General features: G+C 46.6%; 1 protein-coding gene across 2 annotated transcripts in view; it reads right to left on the bottom strand.

Moving 5' to 3' along the window:
* sh3yl1 (SH3 and SYLF domain containing 1) overlaps positions 1 to 14,092 on the bottom strand; it is a 143,812-nt gene that overhangs the window by 50,464 nt on the left and 79,256 nt on the right. For both annotated transcript variants that reach the window (XM_078213216.1, XM_078213215.1), the window contains 2 exons: positions 7,861 to 7,930; positions 2,366 to 2,416 (listed from right to left, as the gene is read on the bottom strand). In XM_078213216.1, coding sequence (XP_078069342.1) covers positions 2,366 to 2,416; positions 7,861 to 7,930 — 121 coding nt within the window. The remainder of the gene's footprint in view (positions 1 to 2,365; positions 2,417 to 7,860; positions 7,931 to 14,092) is intronic.

The raw sequence follows: 14,092 nt of genomic DNA, 5'->3' as shown, positions 1-14,092 counted from the left end.
TTGGCAACATTATCTGAAGACATGGGGTCAAGTTCTATATTTATACCACAATATCAGTTGTAGCACTGTATGTCACCGCCACCATTTTTCTCCACCTATCCACTGCCTGCCTTTATTGACTGCCTCTATGATATCTGTTCCTGGATGGGCTGCCATTTCCTCCAGTTAGATATCTTCTCGTATCATCCATCTTTCAAAGACTTGAGGCTGAACTTTACCTTGTTGTTGCCACCCGACCAAATGGCCCCCACACAAAATCCAGATCATCCAAAACTCTGATGCCCAATTCCTATTTTGCACCAAGTCCCATTTGCACTTCACCAGTGCTCACTGGCTAACAAATCAATCCACCTCCATTAAGATTCTCCTTCAAACCCACCTTTTCACCAATTTGCCTTACCCCATATCTCCTCCTTTGATTTTTATTTGTCTCAATGACTCTATGACATGCCTTGGGACACTTTTCATATTAAATGCAGGTTGATGTTAAGATATTGGGCCCGATTTTACCAACAATTTGCACCTGTTTTCGGGCGCGATATCGCGGTAAAGTCGGGTGTGAGGCCTTTATCGCGATCTGCACCCACGAATGCGCAGATCGCCACTTTACTGACACCCGATTGGGCGCTGATCCATTCCGCGCCCGAATCAGGCGGCCCGACGATTTAAATGCATTAGCATGCATTTAAGTCTATTTAATGAACCGCCCAACTCTATCATCAATTCCCATTTTACCTTCTTCTGTTCCATTCCGGATTCGTGCTTTTAGCGACTTGCAAAATAAAAATCCGAAGCTGATTTTTATTTTGCAGGGGAACCTCCGAAGCGGGTTCAGAGCCTGCAACGGCTCTCTGGCCCAGATCATCCTCTTGGTGGGGAGGGGGGGGGGGAAGGAAGAAGAGCGAGGCGGGTCAGAGCATCCGCTGGGGGGGGGGGGGGGGGGGGGGGGGGGGGGGGGGGGGGGGAGAAGAGAGAAGGAAGAGGCGGGTCAGATGCATCTCTGGGGGGGCGGGGGGGGGGGCGAGAGGGCTGATCGTTGTCTGGTGGTGAGGGGGAGGCCCGATCGCTCACTGGTGGGGGGGGCGCAGATAGATCTCTGGTGGGGGGGGCAGGGGTGTTTGCTGCCACTCTGCGGGCGATCCCTCCTCCCCACCGGAGGAACGAATCCCTCCTCCCGGAGTGGACGTGCGGCCACTCCGGAAGGAGGGATTCGTTCCTCCGGTGGGGAGGAGGGATCGCCCGCAGAGTGGTAGCAGACACTCCTGCCCCCTCCCTCCCTACCGATCGCCTGCAGAGTGGCAGCGGACCCCCCTGCCCCCCCCCCACCAGAGATCCATCCGCCCCACCCCCCCCCACCAGTGAGCGATTGGGCCTCCCCCCCACCACTAGACAATGATCAGCCCTCTCGCCTCCCCCCCCCAGAGATACATCTGACCCGCCTCCTCCTCCTCCCCCCCAGAGGATGCTCTGACTCGCTTCCCTCCTCCCCCTCCCCCCGAGAGATACATTTGACTGCAAGACCGCAGACTGATTAGAGCTCCGGGTTCAGTGAATTGCACTAGACAGGACAGCAATCAGATTATTAACTCTGCTTGAAAATACTCTCCACTGCCCAGGATTAGCATGAAATTTTTGATATAGATCAATAAGCAATCTCCTCTCTATGAGAACTGCCTGCAAGATTCATTTGTCTGATCAAAGGTTTATACCAGTGACCTGAATGAGCTAACTATTGTTTTCTGCCTTCTTTACAGCAGAACCTCTCTAAAACTCTCGGGCTCTCTTTCACCTAATCGTGGAAGTCGTCATCACAGGGTTACAAGATTCCATCTCCCTGTGACTACCAGAATAAAATTAGCACAGGAGCGACTTCCAGTGCAAGGCACATCAATGATCCGCATCACTGACCCGCCTCCTCCTCCTCCCACCCCCCCCCCCCCCCCCGCCCAGAGATATATCTGACCTGCCTCTCCACCCCCCCCCCCCCGCGAGGATGATCTGTGTCAGAGAGCCGCTCTCTCCGCTTTCTGCATTTTTTCTTCTTTCCCGACCCAGGCGCGCTTTTTCAAATTTTTTTCGAACTGCGCATGCACAGTTCAGACCTCCGATCGTTCTGGCAGCGCTAAGCCCCGCCCACAGCGCGGATCAGACTGGAGCCGGCTGAAAGTGTATGGGCACATCTGAGAGCGTATTCCAAGGTCGGATGTGTACTACGCCCAGATTCGGCACTTAGAATCAAAATGGTAAAATCGGGCCCATTGTGTCAGAACAAAGCTTGATTTCACAAATTCTGCATGACATACAGTGCACAAGAGCTATCTGCATCTTTAGCATCAAAACTTAATTTCCAAAATATTTAACTTACCACTCTCGTATCTGGGCAGTTCAGGGTAGAGATTGCTGGTGGGCTTCTGTTCTGAATCATGAAGGAAAATAGCCAGTCAAGATTCATTTTTGGACAAACCAGTTCCAACCATTACAATAATATTTGAACCTATCTGGTGTAGCATACTTTGTTTGGTTGGTGCCAACCTCGCTACCAAAACACATTTATACAGGCTCCACCCTCAGCACCCATTTACAGACGTGCCAACAGTCGCAAACTGATTGTGAGAGTCACAATTTCTCAGCCAAATTTAGTATCACTCATGATCCTGCAAGAGAAATCTGAAATCTCAGGATTTTCCTGCTGCTGCTATTTGTTGTGGGAGCTGGTTGATTAGCCATCTGCTTAGAGTGAGTAGACCTGCAAGACCTCAAAGCTTTTTCAGTTCATTCATGGGATGTGGACTTTACTGGCGAGGCCAGAATTTATGGCCCGTCCCTAATTGCCTTTGAGAAGATAGTAGCAAGCTGCCTTCTTTAACCACTATAGTCCTGGAGGTATAGGTACACCCACAGTGCGTTAGAGAGGGAGCTCCAGGATTTTGACCCAGAAACAGGAAGGAATGGCGATATATTTCCAAGTCAGTATGGTGAGTGACTTGGAGGGGCACATCCAGGTGGTGGTGTTCCCATGGAAGTTGCTGCTGATCTTTTTTTAAAGAGGTTGTATTATACAGGGGAAGAGACTAGAGATGGTGATCCGAGGAGCTAGACTGCTTACTGTGCTTTTCACTCTCTCACTTGGCTTGGACACTACAAAATCACAAGGGAGTGGACTTGAACTTTTGGCCTAATTTTCAAACTCCTGCATGATCCCTTCACCCCTCTGACACCAAGCTTGTTGCTGTTTTTCACTTCCCCACTATTGATGGTCCGTCATTTAGCCACGATAATCCCACCAATCCTTGACCTTGATGCAGCCTCGCTCTCCTGAAGCCACTCAAAATACCATCACTTCCACTTATCAGGACTTCTCAGAGCTGGTGGGCTGGGGTGTGTCCTATATCCAGGCAGAGACTAAGAGCCTCTTCTAGGTCATGGGTCTCACTATTCCACAGCCACCATAGACTCTCTGACAAGCTATAACGTCACAACCCTGGCCAACCATAGCGTGCCCAACACCACCTTCCAGTAGAAACCCTCAGCACAAGTCTGGTGTCATGTCCTGCAGTAACAGAGTAGCAAATAGAAGTGCACGTGGCAGTGGGGCCAGGTGTATTGCGCCCAATACAGCAGCCCCAAACCTGGTCTCCAAACATGAGACACAAATCTTGACCAACAACATCTATATAGAACATATAGAATCCCTACAGTGCAGAAGGAGGCCATTCAGCTCATCGAGTCTGCACCGACCACAATCCCACCCAGGCCTTATTCCCATATTTACCCTGCTAATCCCCTGACGCTAGGATCAATTTAGCATGGCCAATCAACCTAATCCGCACATCTTTGGACTGTGGGAGGAAACTAGAGCACCCGAAGGAAACCCATGCAGACACAGGGGGAATGTGCAAACTCCACACATATAGTGACCCAAGACTGGAATTGAACCCAGGTCCCTGGCACTGTGAGGCAGCAGCGCTAAACACTGTGCCACCCTTAATCTTAATCTGATCCAGTTCCAGCGCTGTTGTAAACTGGTGCAGCTCCACCTTTCTGACAGTGCAATCCCTACTCTTCTGATAGGGTGAGTTTCACTTACATAGCAATGCTGGAAGCTGCAACAAATTGTAACTATGGCTGCCTTTGTTGGACAAGGGTAACAGTGGTTTACCCACATAGTCAGCAAACAAAAATGGAGAATTGTTCTCCATGAAGCAAGAGGCTAAAAGGAGATTTAATAGAGCGATTCAGAATCATGAAAGCGTTTGATCGAATAAAAAAGAAGCCTTTTCCAAAGGCAGAAGGGCGAGTAACCAGAGAACACAGATTTGTGGGGATTGTTAAAAGTATCAGAGATTTTTTTTTAAACACAGCGGCCGGGATTCCCCCAAAACAAAACTAAATGCCCAACGGGTGGGAAAACAGGAGAATTTATCCCCACCGCCGGCCTCCCGGTTGTTGGCCTACCGGACCCTCCAGGACCAGCCCAGATTACCCCCTACCCAGCCCCAATCACCCCCCCCACTTCCCCCAATGACCAGTCCCAATTGCCCCCCGATGACCAGCCCTGATCGCCACCTCACTCCCTCTCCCACCGATCGCACTTGCAGATGGCTGTGGGTTCCTTCCCCCACCATCAATTGTCCCCCAATAGGCCTCGCCACCCCCTCCCCCCCCCCCACCAGTAGTCCCCACACCCCTCTGACCCTGTCCCCTTGACACTGCCCGGTGCCCAGTGGGCAGTGCCAAGGTGCCAGTCTGGTACTGCCAAGGGGCACCGTGCCCTGCCCCCGACCTCCCGGGGGGAGGGGGGCTTCAATGGCATCTGTCCCCACTAGCGGGGTGAGGACATCCGTTTCCTATTATGGTGGGGGGGACGGGGGGCATTTGTAAACCCCGCTGGTGGGAACCTCCCCCAGCAGGGTGGGAGACATTAGCGGGCCTGAAGACTACCGTCCCAGGGCTCACTAATCATATTGATTTCTGGTGCGGAGCGGATTTCATGAAAAAAAAAACACCTTGGAGATTCACGAGAAGGCCATTCACGAATCTCGCTCAAGGCCCTCCGCTATTGTCTTCTGGCCCATTGCACTACTTGAGCAGCGCAGCAGGTTGGGAGAATCCCAGCCAGCATGTTGATTTGATCTGGAATGCACTATTTGAAAGGGTGGTGGAAATAGATTTGACAATAACTTGAAAAGGCAATTGGATATAAACTTGGAGAAAAATTTTACAGGGCTATGGGGAGAAGCATTTAAATGGAATTAATTTGATAGCTTGACAAAGAGCTGGTCCAAACTCAAAAGGTTGAATGGCCTCCTTCTATGCTGCATCATATTCTGTTCAGTTCTTTACACCCTCTTCTGCTTTATAACATTTCTGTTGTGCCTTTCATTTCCCAATCACTCTTTATTCTTCACTGGCCTCGCCTGCTTAACATCCAATGTTTTGCATTCTTTAATGTAAAGCATTTTGAGGTATAGTCCCACATTTGGAGTACTGCAGAATTATAAATTAGCATCCATTGGTAGCAAAATAGAGCAAATTTTACTGTTCACCAAGTATCCAATCTAAACTATCCCCATTTGTGGTATTTCAAAATACCACAAATGAAAATAATGATTAAAAGTGATCTTGAAACTGTTAGTTGAAGTATTTACATTTGCTCCGGGACCTGGATTTGAAACCCACCATGGCTGATGGTGAAATTTGAATCTGGGATTAAAAGTCTAATGACGACCACGAAACCATTGCTGATAGTCATTAAAAACCTATCTGGTTCGTTAACTTCCATTAGGGAAGGAAATCAGCTATCCTCATCTGGTCTGGCCTACATGCAACCCCAGACCCACAGCAATGTGATTAACTCTGAAATCGCCTAGCAAACCATTCAGTTCAAGAGCAATTAGGGATGAGCAAGAAATGCTGGCTGGCTCTGCCAGCAATGGCCAGATCCCCAACCCAATAATTTAAAAGAATTAATTGGTGGGGAGCAGATACATTGTGATGCACAGGCTGTTGCAAGTTGTTGCTTAGCTGCAAAGCACTTGCATATTGCTGAAAAGAGAGACATGCTGCCAAATCTTTTAGTCTTGCACTCATCAGAAATGCACAAATGCCAAATTTCAAACAAGTACAACAACTTGAACGACAGGAGAAAAAGGTGCCGATTGGTTGGCAAATCAAATCAGATTGGAAATGGCATTGCCATGGAAAGCAATGGGTAACCTTTGGCTCGCTAGACTTTAGGGTAACATATTCATTTTGGTTGCAGAGAATGGGTGCCTATTAATGAACGTATGTCACTTCTAACAAGTGTAAATGGGCCACATTACAAGCTGAACTGATAATCTTAAATTGGTTGTGAGTGCAGCTATTACTGCACTCACGATTGTTCAACAAGTGCTCCACTATCATGAAATCAGATGCAACAGTAAATGATTTGTTTTGGTATTGCAAACTCAGGCAGGTAGAGTACGATCTGCATCTGACATCACACCCGGTCATTTTGCAAGCTAGAGCACTTCAAAGCAAACAAGAGCTCTCCTGATCAGATCATTGCTTGCTGTGTATAACACATACTTAGAAAAGGGCCAAGGGCTGCCACTCGCATCTGAAACGTGTCCGGTCTACCTCAAATTACCCTGGAAAAGCAAAACATCTCAAAAATTTTAAATAACTGGTTAAGGAAACCGTTTCACACTGCTACTGTGCAGTGGCTGCATGAGTGGTATTTTGGATATTATATTTTTGATGTATTTTGAACTAGCTGCCACCAGTCCAAAATAGGTAGGGTACAGACTGTACTCAACCAGCCCACACTTACAAAACCCAAAACAAAATGTCTTCTGTTAGATATGATTCCGTGATTGGGCAGCACTTATTGAACAATCCTGGGTGTGCTGATTGCTACACTAACAGAAAGTTTAAGATAAACAGTTAAGCTCATAACATAGTTTATTTACCCTTGCTAGAAGCAACATCCATTCATAGGCGGGAACCTATTCAATACCAGAAAAAGCAATATGCTCAAGCCTTGCTCCTTTTAAAAAATTTCCTGGGAGGCTTATAGTTCTCCATTTCAAGAATCAGACTTGATTTGCCAACTAACTAGCGATCTTTTCTCCTGTAGTATAAATTGCTGTGATCATTTCCAAATTGGCATTCTTGCATTTGTCCTGAATAATGCAAGATGAAAAGCTTCCACAACACATCTCACTTTTCAGCAGTATTGTAATATGTTACCTGAAATAGAATAATCCATTATTTATTCATATGTTTGTATTTAACACATCATCATATTTTGAATAACTTAGAGGTGATAATAGTTACATATTAAACATGCTCATGTGGGTTAAGTTTCATCCTTTCAGGAGAGAACTATTTCAGCCAATATTGACTATGGTGGGAGCTCCAGTCATTTTCATATCTACATCTCTATAGAAACTTATCACCTCAAAACAAGTTGAAGCATTTAACATAAAATTCCTTTTTAAATGTAATGACTGCTGTTGCAGAGGCAAAAGCAGCAATTTGGTGCTGTGGCCCACAAAGTCATAAAATTAAAAGAGCAGGTCATCAGTTTTTCAGTGGTATTGACTGAAGCAGAACTGTTGCCAGGACTTCGGAACACCCTGTACTACTTCAAGTTTTGAGATAAAAATCATCAATATTCCCAGAGTTAAGTCAGATAGGACCTCAGTTTAACATCTCAACGAAAGGATTGCACTTGCCACAATGCAGCATCACACTGGAGAGCGTCGGCTATGATTATGAACTCAAACAATGGTCTATATGGATGCATGTATGACTGGGATCAAACACACACAAAAGTCCAAATACAACACATTATAATGAAACTATTAGAGATACCTCCTAATCCTCCATTCATAGATTGCAGTGTAGGCTGTGGTCTGGGTGAAGATCTTTGTGATTCTTTGGTCTGCAGAGTTAAAGAAAACAATGGGTTTAATCAGAACAAAGAAATTGTAATTTTACTTCCTCAGTAATGGTGGAGCCCAGCATGTGAGGATTAAAGATAGGGATAAAGCATTTATAACTATCTTCAGCTTGCACTGCCGATTGGATGATCTATCTCAGTCTATTTCTCAGGTCCACAATATCACATACACCAGTCTTAGCTAATTCAATTCATTCCATAAGATAGCAAGAAATGGCTGAGCACATTGAATATAGTGAAGGTTAAGGGCCCCGACGATAGTGGTATACAGGAACAATGTTATGATCCAGTTACGGAATGTTAATATTTGAAAAGATATCCAAGAACCCTGTTTTAACCAATAGAACTACACCACAAACTTTTGCTTTTTTAAAAAATAAACTTTATTCAATATAAAAGAATTAAACAAAGCAAGCATATTAAACTTAACATTATGGTTCGTAACTATATTCATCATATACTCAGGTTTACTTCCTATTTCCCCCCCCCCCCCCCCCCCCCAAGAATTCTCTTATAAAACACACAAATCTTGAAGTTTTTTAATTCTCTGGGGACCACCGATAAGTATGGTTCAGTCCCTCTGGATAATTTTCCTCAGTTCCAGCTCTTCTCAGAGGGAGACTTTTCTACTCGCTTCAAACTCGGCAAACTTTCAGCTTCTGCCCCTCACAAAATTCAAACTGAGATTAAGCCTCACTTGCCTACCACACAGCCACACATTCAATGATGAAGTTATGTTTTAATCTCTTCATCGTTGGGGTCTGTCTAATGATCATTTATTTTGGGTAACTTCTCTCAGTTTGACGGGCAGCATGGTGGCACAGTGGTTAGCACTGTAGCCTCACAGTGCCAGGGACCTACCTGGGTTCAATTCCAGCCTTGGGTCACTTGGGTTTCTTCAGAGTGCTCCGGTTTCCTCCCATAGTCCAAAGATGTGCGGGTTAGGTTGATTGGACATGCTAAATTGTCCATCAGTGTCAGGGGGATTAGCAGGGCAAATATACGGGATTATGGGGATAGGGCCGGGGTGGGATTATTGTCAGTGCAAGCTCGATGGGCCGAATGGCCTCCTTCTGCACTGTAAGGATTCTATGAATTGCAAACTACAACTAAAAACCTCCCCCAGCAAACAACCAGATAAATTGAAACAAGAGAGTCTTCCTAAGTTTCACCCATTTCCGTGATGATGCAGCCTGCTCCAGGCTATCCTCAAGCTGTCTTTGAAGCTAATTATTCTTCATTTTCAACTGCTCGAATGAAGTAAGCCCACAGAGCTATTAAACAAGGGGGATGATGCTCCCAAAAATATTCTAAGTGTCGAATTCACGTAAAAACTGGAGTAAATCCCGCTGTTTTTTTTCAGCGGGAGTTACAAAATGAATCGCCCATACTCTGCAGTGCAGAGTGCACTAATGTGAATCATGATAAAATTCAGTGGGCAGGACCTATTCCTGCTGCAGAGGCCGGCAGGATGGTGCTGAGCAAGCCACTGTCAGCGCCGAGATAGGCACATGCGCAGTGCTGTCCTCCCGATTGCTGGGCAGCTCGATTACTGGCCAGCACCGCAACACCCTCTCATCGCTGGCCCTCCGACCCTGCCATGGCCTGATTGCTGGACCCCAGAATATGTCCGGGCCAGCCTCAACACCCCCCACTCCTAGCCCGCCTTGATCTCCTTATCCTGCCCCACCAGCAGTCCAAACCAAGCCCCACCCCTATGCCCAGAGGGCAGTGCCAAGGTGCCCCCTTGGGCAGTGCTAGGGGCCCAGGCTGGCACTACTAAGATGGTAATGCCCAGGACCCCCCGTCACCCCCCACAACAGGGCCTTGATCCTCTGGGGGACCTCGATGGCCCTCCTTCAATTGCCCCCGCAAGTGGGGAGCTTTACAAACCCCACTGGAGTGAAGTACTCCTGGCGACGGGGAGTGGGGGGGGTATACATTATGATGCTCCACGCCAATTTGTGGCACAGAGCTGACGGCGCCAGAAATCCGGCCTCGTGAAATGGCCTCCACTTGTGTCACCCGGCCCGCTGTATTGCAAAAGCAGCGCAGCAGGCTGGGAGAATCCCTCCCCCCCCGCCAAACCATATCTCTTCTATTCTGACTCTTTTCAAAAAACATAGGTAACCTTTCGAACTGGCTTTTTGTTAAGATGTTCTGGCAATCACTAAGGATCAGTATTTTAATTACCTTACCTTCACGACAATTATCTTCCCAGAATTAAACATTACCTCTGAATTATTAACATGAACCATGAACTAGATATTCACAATGACAGCGATAGGCCAGTTAGACTTTTGAGACTATTTGACCATTCAATGAGATCATGGTTGATCTGTACGTTAACTCTAGAACCTGTCCTTTTTCCATATCCTTTGATACCTTTGGATAGCAAAAATCTATCAACCTTAAGATTTAAAATTAATAAATGATCGAGCATCAATTATCATTGTGGAAGGGAATTCCAAACTTCTATCGCCTTTTATGTGTAAAGTGTTTCCTACGTTCACTCCTGGAACAGATTCTCCTTTGACTCCACTCATTTCCTCCAAATAAAAGGTATTAATTACTCTGCAGACCCCATATGTGTCCTAGCCATGCCTGCTCAGGTCTCCTATCTTATCTGTTCTTTCTGGTAAATTGATGACTACATTCATACCTTTTCCAACTCTCACTCTGGCTCTAAGTTTTAGACTATGATCTAAAACTAGATCATAGTCTAAATTCCTCAACCAAGGGAAATTGGCTTGTGCTTCAGAACTAGCTGTCAAAGTAGAACATTCCCCGGGCATATTAGAACATAGAACAGTACAGCACAGAACAGGCCCTTCGGCCCATGATGTTGTGCCGAGCTTTATCTGAAACCAAGATCAAGCTATCCCACTCCCTATCATCCTGGTGTGCTCCATCTGCCTATCCAATAACCGCTTAAATGTTCCTAAAGTGTCTGACTCCACTATCACTGCAGGCAGTCCATTCCACACCCCAACCACTCTCTGCGTAAAGAACCTACCTCTGATATCATTCCTATATCTCCCACCATGAACCCTATAGTTATGCCCCCTTGTAATAGCTCCATCCACCCGAGGAAATAGTCTTTGAACGTTCACTCTATCTATCCCCTTCATCATTTTATAAACCTCTATTAAGTCTCCCCTCAGCCTCCTCCGCTCCAGAGAGAACAGCCCTAGCTCCCTCAACCTTTCCTCATAAGACCTACCCTCCAAACCAGGCAGCATCCTGGTAAATCTCCTCTGCACTCTTTCCAGCGCTTCCACATCCTTCTTATAGTGAGGTGACCAGAACTGCACACAATATTCCAAATGTGGTCTCACCAAGGACCTGTATAGTTGCAGCATAACCCCACGGCTCTTAAACTCCAACCCCCTGTTAATAAAAGCTAACACACTATAGGCCTTCTTCACAGCTCTATCCACTTGAGTGGCAACCTTTAGAGATCTGTGGATATGGACCCCAAGATCTCTCTGTTCCTCCACAGTCTTCAGAACCCTACCTTTGACCCTGTAATCCACATTTAAATTTGTCCTACCAAAATGAATCACCTCACATTTATCAGGGTTAAACTCCATTTGCCATTTTTCAGCCCAGCTTTGCATCCTATCTATGTCTCTTTGCAGCCTACAACAGCCCTCCACCTCATCCACTACTCCACCAATCTTGGTGTCATCAGCAAATTTACTGATCCATCCTTCAGCCCCCTCCTCCAAGTCATTAATAAAAATCACAAAGAGCAGAGGACCAAGCACTGATCCCTGCGGCACTCCGCTAGCAACCTGCCTCCAATCCGAAAATTTTCCATCCACCACCACCCTCTGTCTTCGATCAGATAGCCAGTTACCTATCCAATCGGCCAACTTTCCCTCTATCCCACACCTCTCACTTTCATCATAAGCCGACCATGGGGGACCTTATCAAACGCCTCACTAAAATCCATGTATATGACATTAACTGCCGTACCTTCATCAACACACTTAGTTACCTCCTCAAAAAATTCTATCAAATTTGTGAGGCACGACTTGCCCTTCACGAATCCGTGCTGACTATCCTGGATTAATCCGCATCTTTCTAAATGGTCGTAAATTCCATCTCTAAGGACCTTTTCCATCAATTTACCAACCACCGAAGTAAGACTAACCGGTCTATAATTACCAGGGTCATTTCTATTCCCTTTCTTAAACAGAGGAACAACATTCGCCATTCTCCAGTCCTCTGGCACCATCCCCGTGGACAGCGAGGACCCAAAGATCAAAGCCAAAGGCTCTGCAATCTCATCCCTTGCCTCCCAAAGAATCCTAGGATACATTTAATCCGTCCCAGGGGACTTATCGACCTTCAGTTTATTCAAAACTGCCAGGACATCCTCCCTCCGAACATCTATTTCCTCCAGCCTATTAGCCTGTAACACCTTCTCTTCCTCAAAAACATGGCCCCTCTCCTTGGTGAACACTGAAGAAAAGTATTCATTCATCACCTCGCCTATCTCTACTGACTCCATACACAAGTTCCCACTACTGTCCTTCACCGGCCCTAACCACACCCTGGTCATTCTTTTATTCCTCACATAGGAGTAAAAAGCCTTGGGGTTTTCCTTGATCCGACCCTCCAAGGACTTCTCGTGTCCCCTCCTAGCTCTCCTAAGCCCCTTTTTCAGCTCATTCCTTGCTAACTTGTAACCCTCAATCGAGCCATCTGAACCTTGTTTCCTCATCCCTACATAAGCTTCCCTCTTCCGTTTCACAAGACATTCCACCTCTTTCGTGAACCATGGTTCCCTCACTCGGCCATTTCCTCCCTGCCTGACAGGGATATACCTATCAAGGACATCCAGTATTTGTTCCTTGAAAAAGTTCCACTTTTCATCAGTTCCTTTCTCTGACAGTTTCTGTTCCCAACTTATGCCCCCTAATTCTTGCCTAATCGCATCATAATTACCTCTCCCCCAATTGTAAACCTTGCCCTGCCGTACGGCCCTATCCCTCTCCATTGCAATAACAAAAGACACCGAATTGCGGTCACTATCTCCAAAGTGCTCTCCCACAACCAAATCTAACACTTGGCCCGGTTCATTTCCCAGTACCAAATCCAATGTGGCCTCACCTCTTGTCGGCCTATCCACATATTGTGTCAGGAAACCCTCCTGCACACACTGCACAAAAACTGCCCCATCCGAACTATTTGACCTACAAAGGTTCCAATCAATATTTGGAAAGTTAAAGTCCCCCATGACAACTACCCTGTGACCCCCACACATATCCATAATCTGCTTAGCAATTTCTTCCTCCACATCTCTATTACTATTTGGGGGCCTATAGTAAACTCCTAACAACGTGACCGCTCCTTTCCTATTTCTAACCTCAGCCCATATTACCTCAGTGTGCAGATCCCCCTCGAAGTGCCTTTCCGCAGCCGTTAAACTATCTTTGATTAACAATGCCACTCCTCCACCTCTTTTACCAGCTTCCCTACACTTAGTGAAACATCTATACCCCGGAACGTCCAACAACCATTCCTGTCCTTGTTCTACCCACGTCTCCGTAATGGCCACAACATCGTAGTCCCAAGGACCAATCCACGCCCCAAGTTCATCTACTTTGTTCCGGATGCTCCTTGCATTGAAGTAGACACACTTCAACCCACCTTCCTGTCTACCGGTACCCACCCTTGACCCTGATACCTTCCCCAATACCTCACCACCCTCACTGACTTCTGGACTACAACTCCTTTTCCCACTCCCCTGACAAATTAGTTTAAACCCCCCTGAAGAGCCGTAACAAATTTCCCTCCTAGGATATTGGTGCCCCTCTGGTTCAGGTGCACCCCGTCCTGTTTGTACAGGTCCCACCTTCCCCAGAATGTGTTCCAATTATCCACGTATCTGAAGCCCTCCCTCCTACACCATCCCTGCAACCACATGTTTAACTGCACTCTCTCCCTGTTCCTCAACTCACTATCACGTGGCACCGGCAACGTACCAGAGATGACCACATGTTTTGTCTTGTGGATATTCATCCACAAAAATCCAATCTGGCCAATTGCTACCCCATCAGCCTTCTGGATAGACACAGGCTTCTGGTATCTCCTGAGTCAGAAGGAAGAGGCATATAATTAAAGTTTCTACTT

Source organism: Mustelus asterias, chromosome 5, assembly GCF_964213995.1.
Source record: "Mustelus asterias chromosome 5, sMusAst1.hap1.1, whole genome shotgun sequence".
Lineage (NCBI taxonomy): Eukaryota > Metazoa > Chordata > Chondrichthyes > Carcharhiniformes > Triakidae > Mustelus > Mustelus asterias.
The sequence above is the reverse complement of the archived record's forward strand: the minus strand, read 5'-3'. Positions and strand labels throughout refer to the sequence as shown.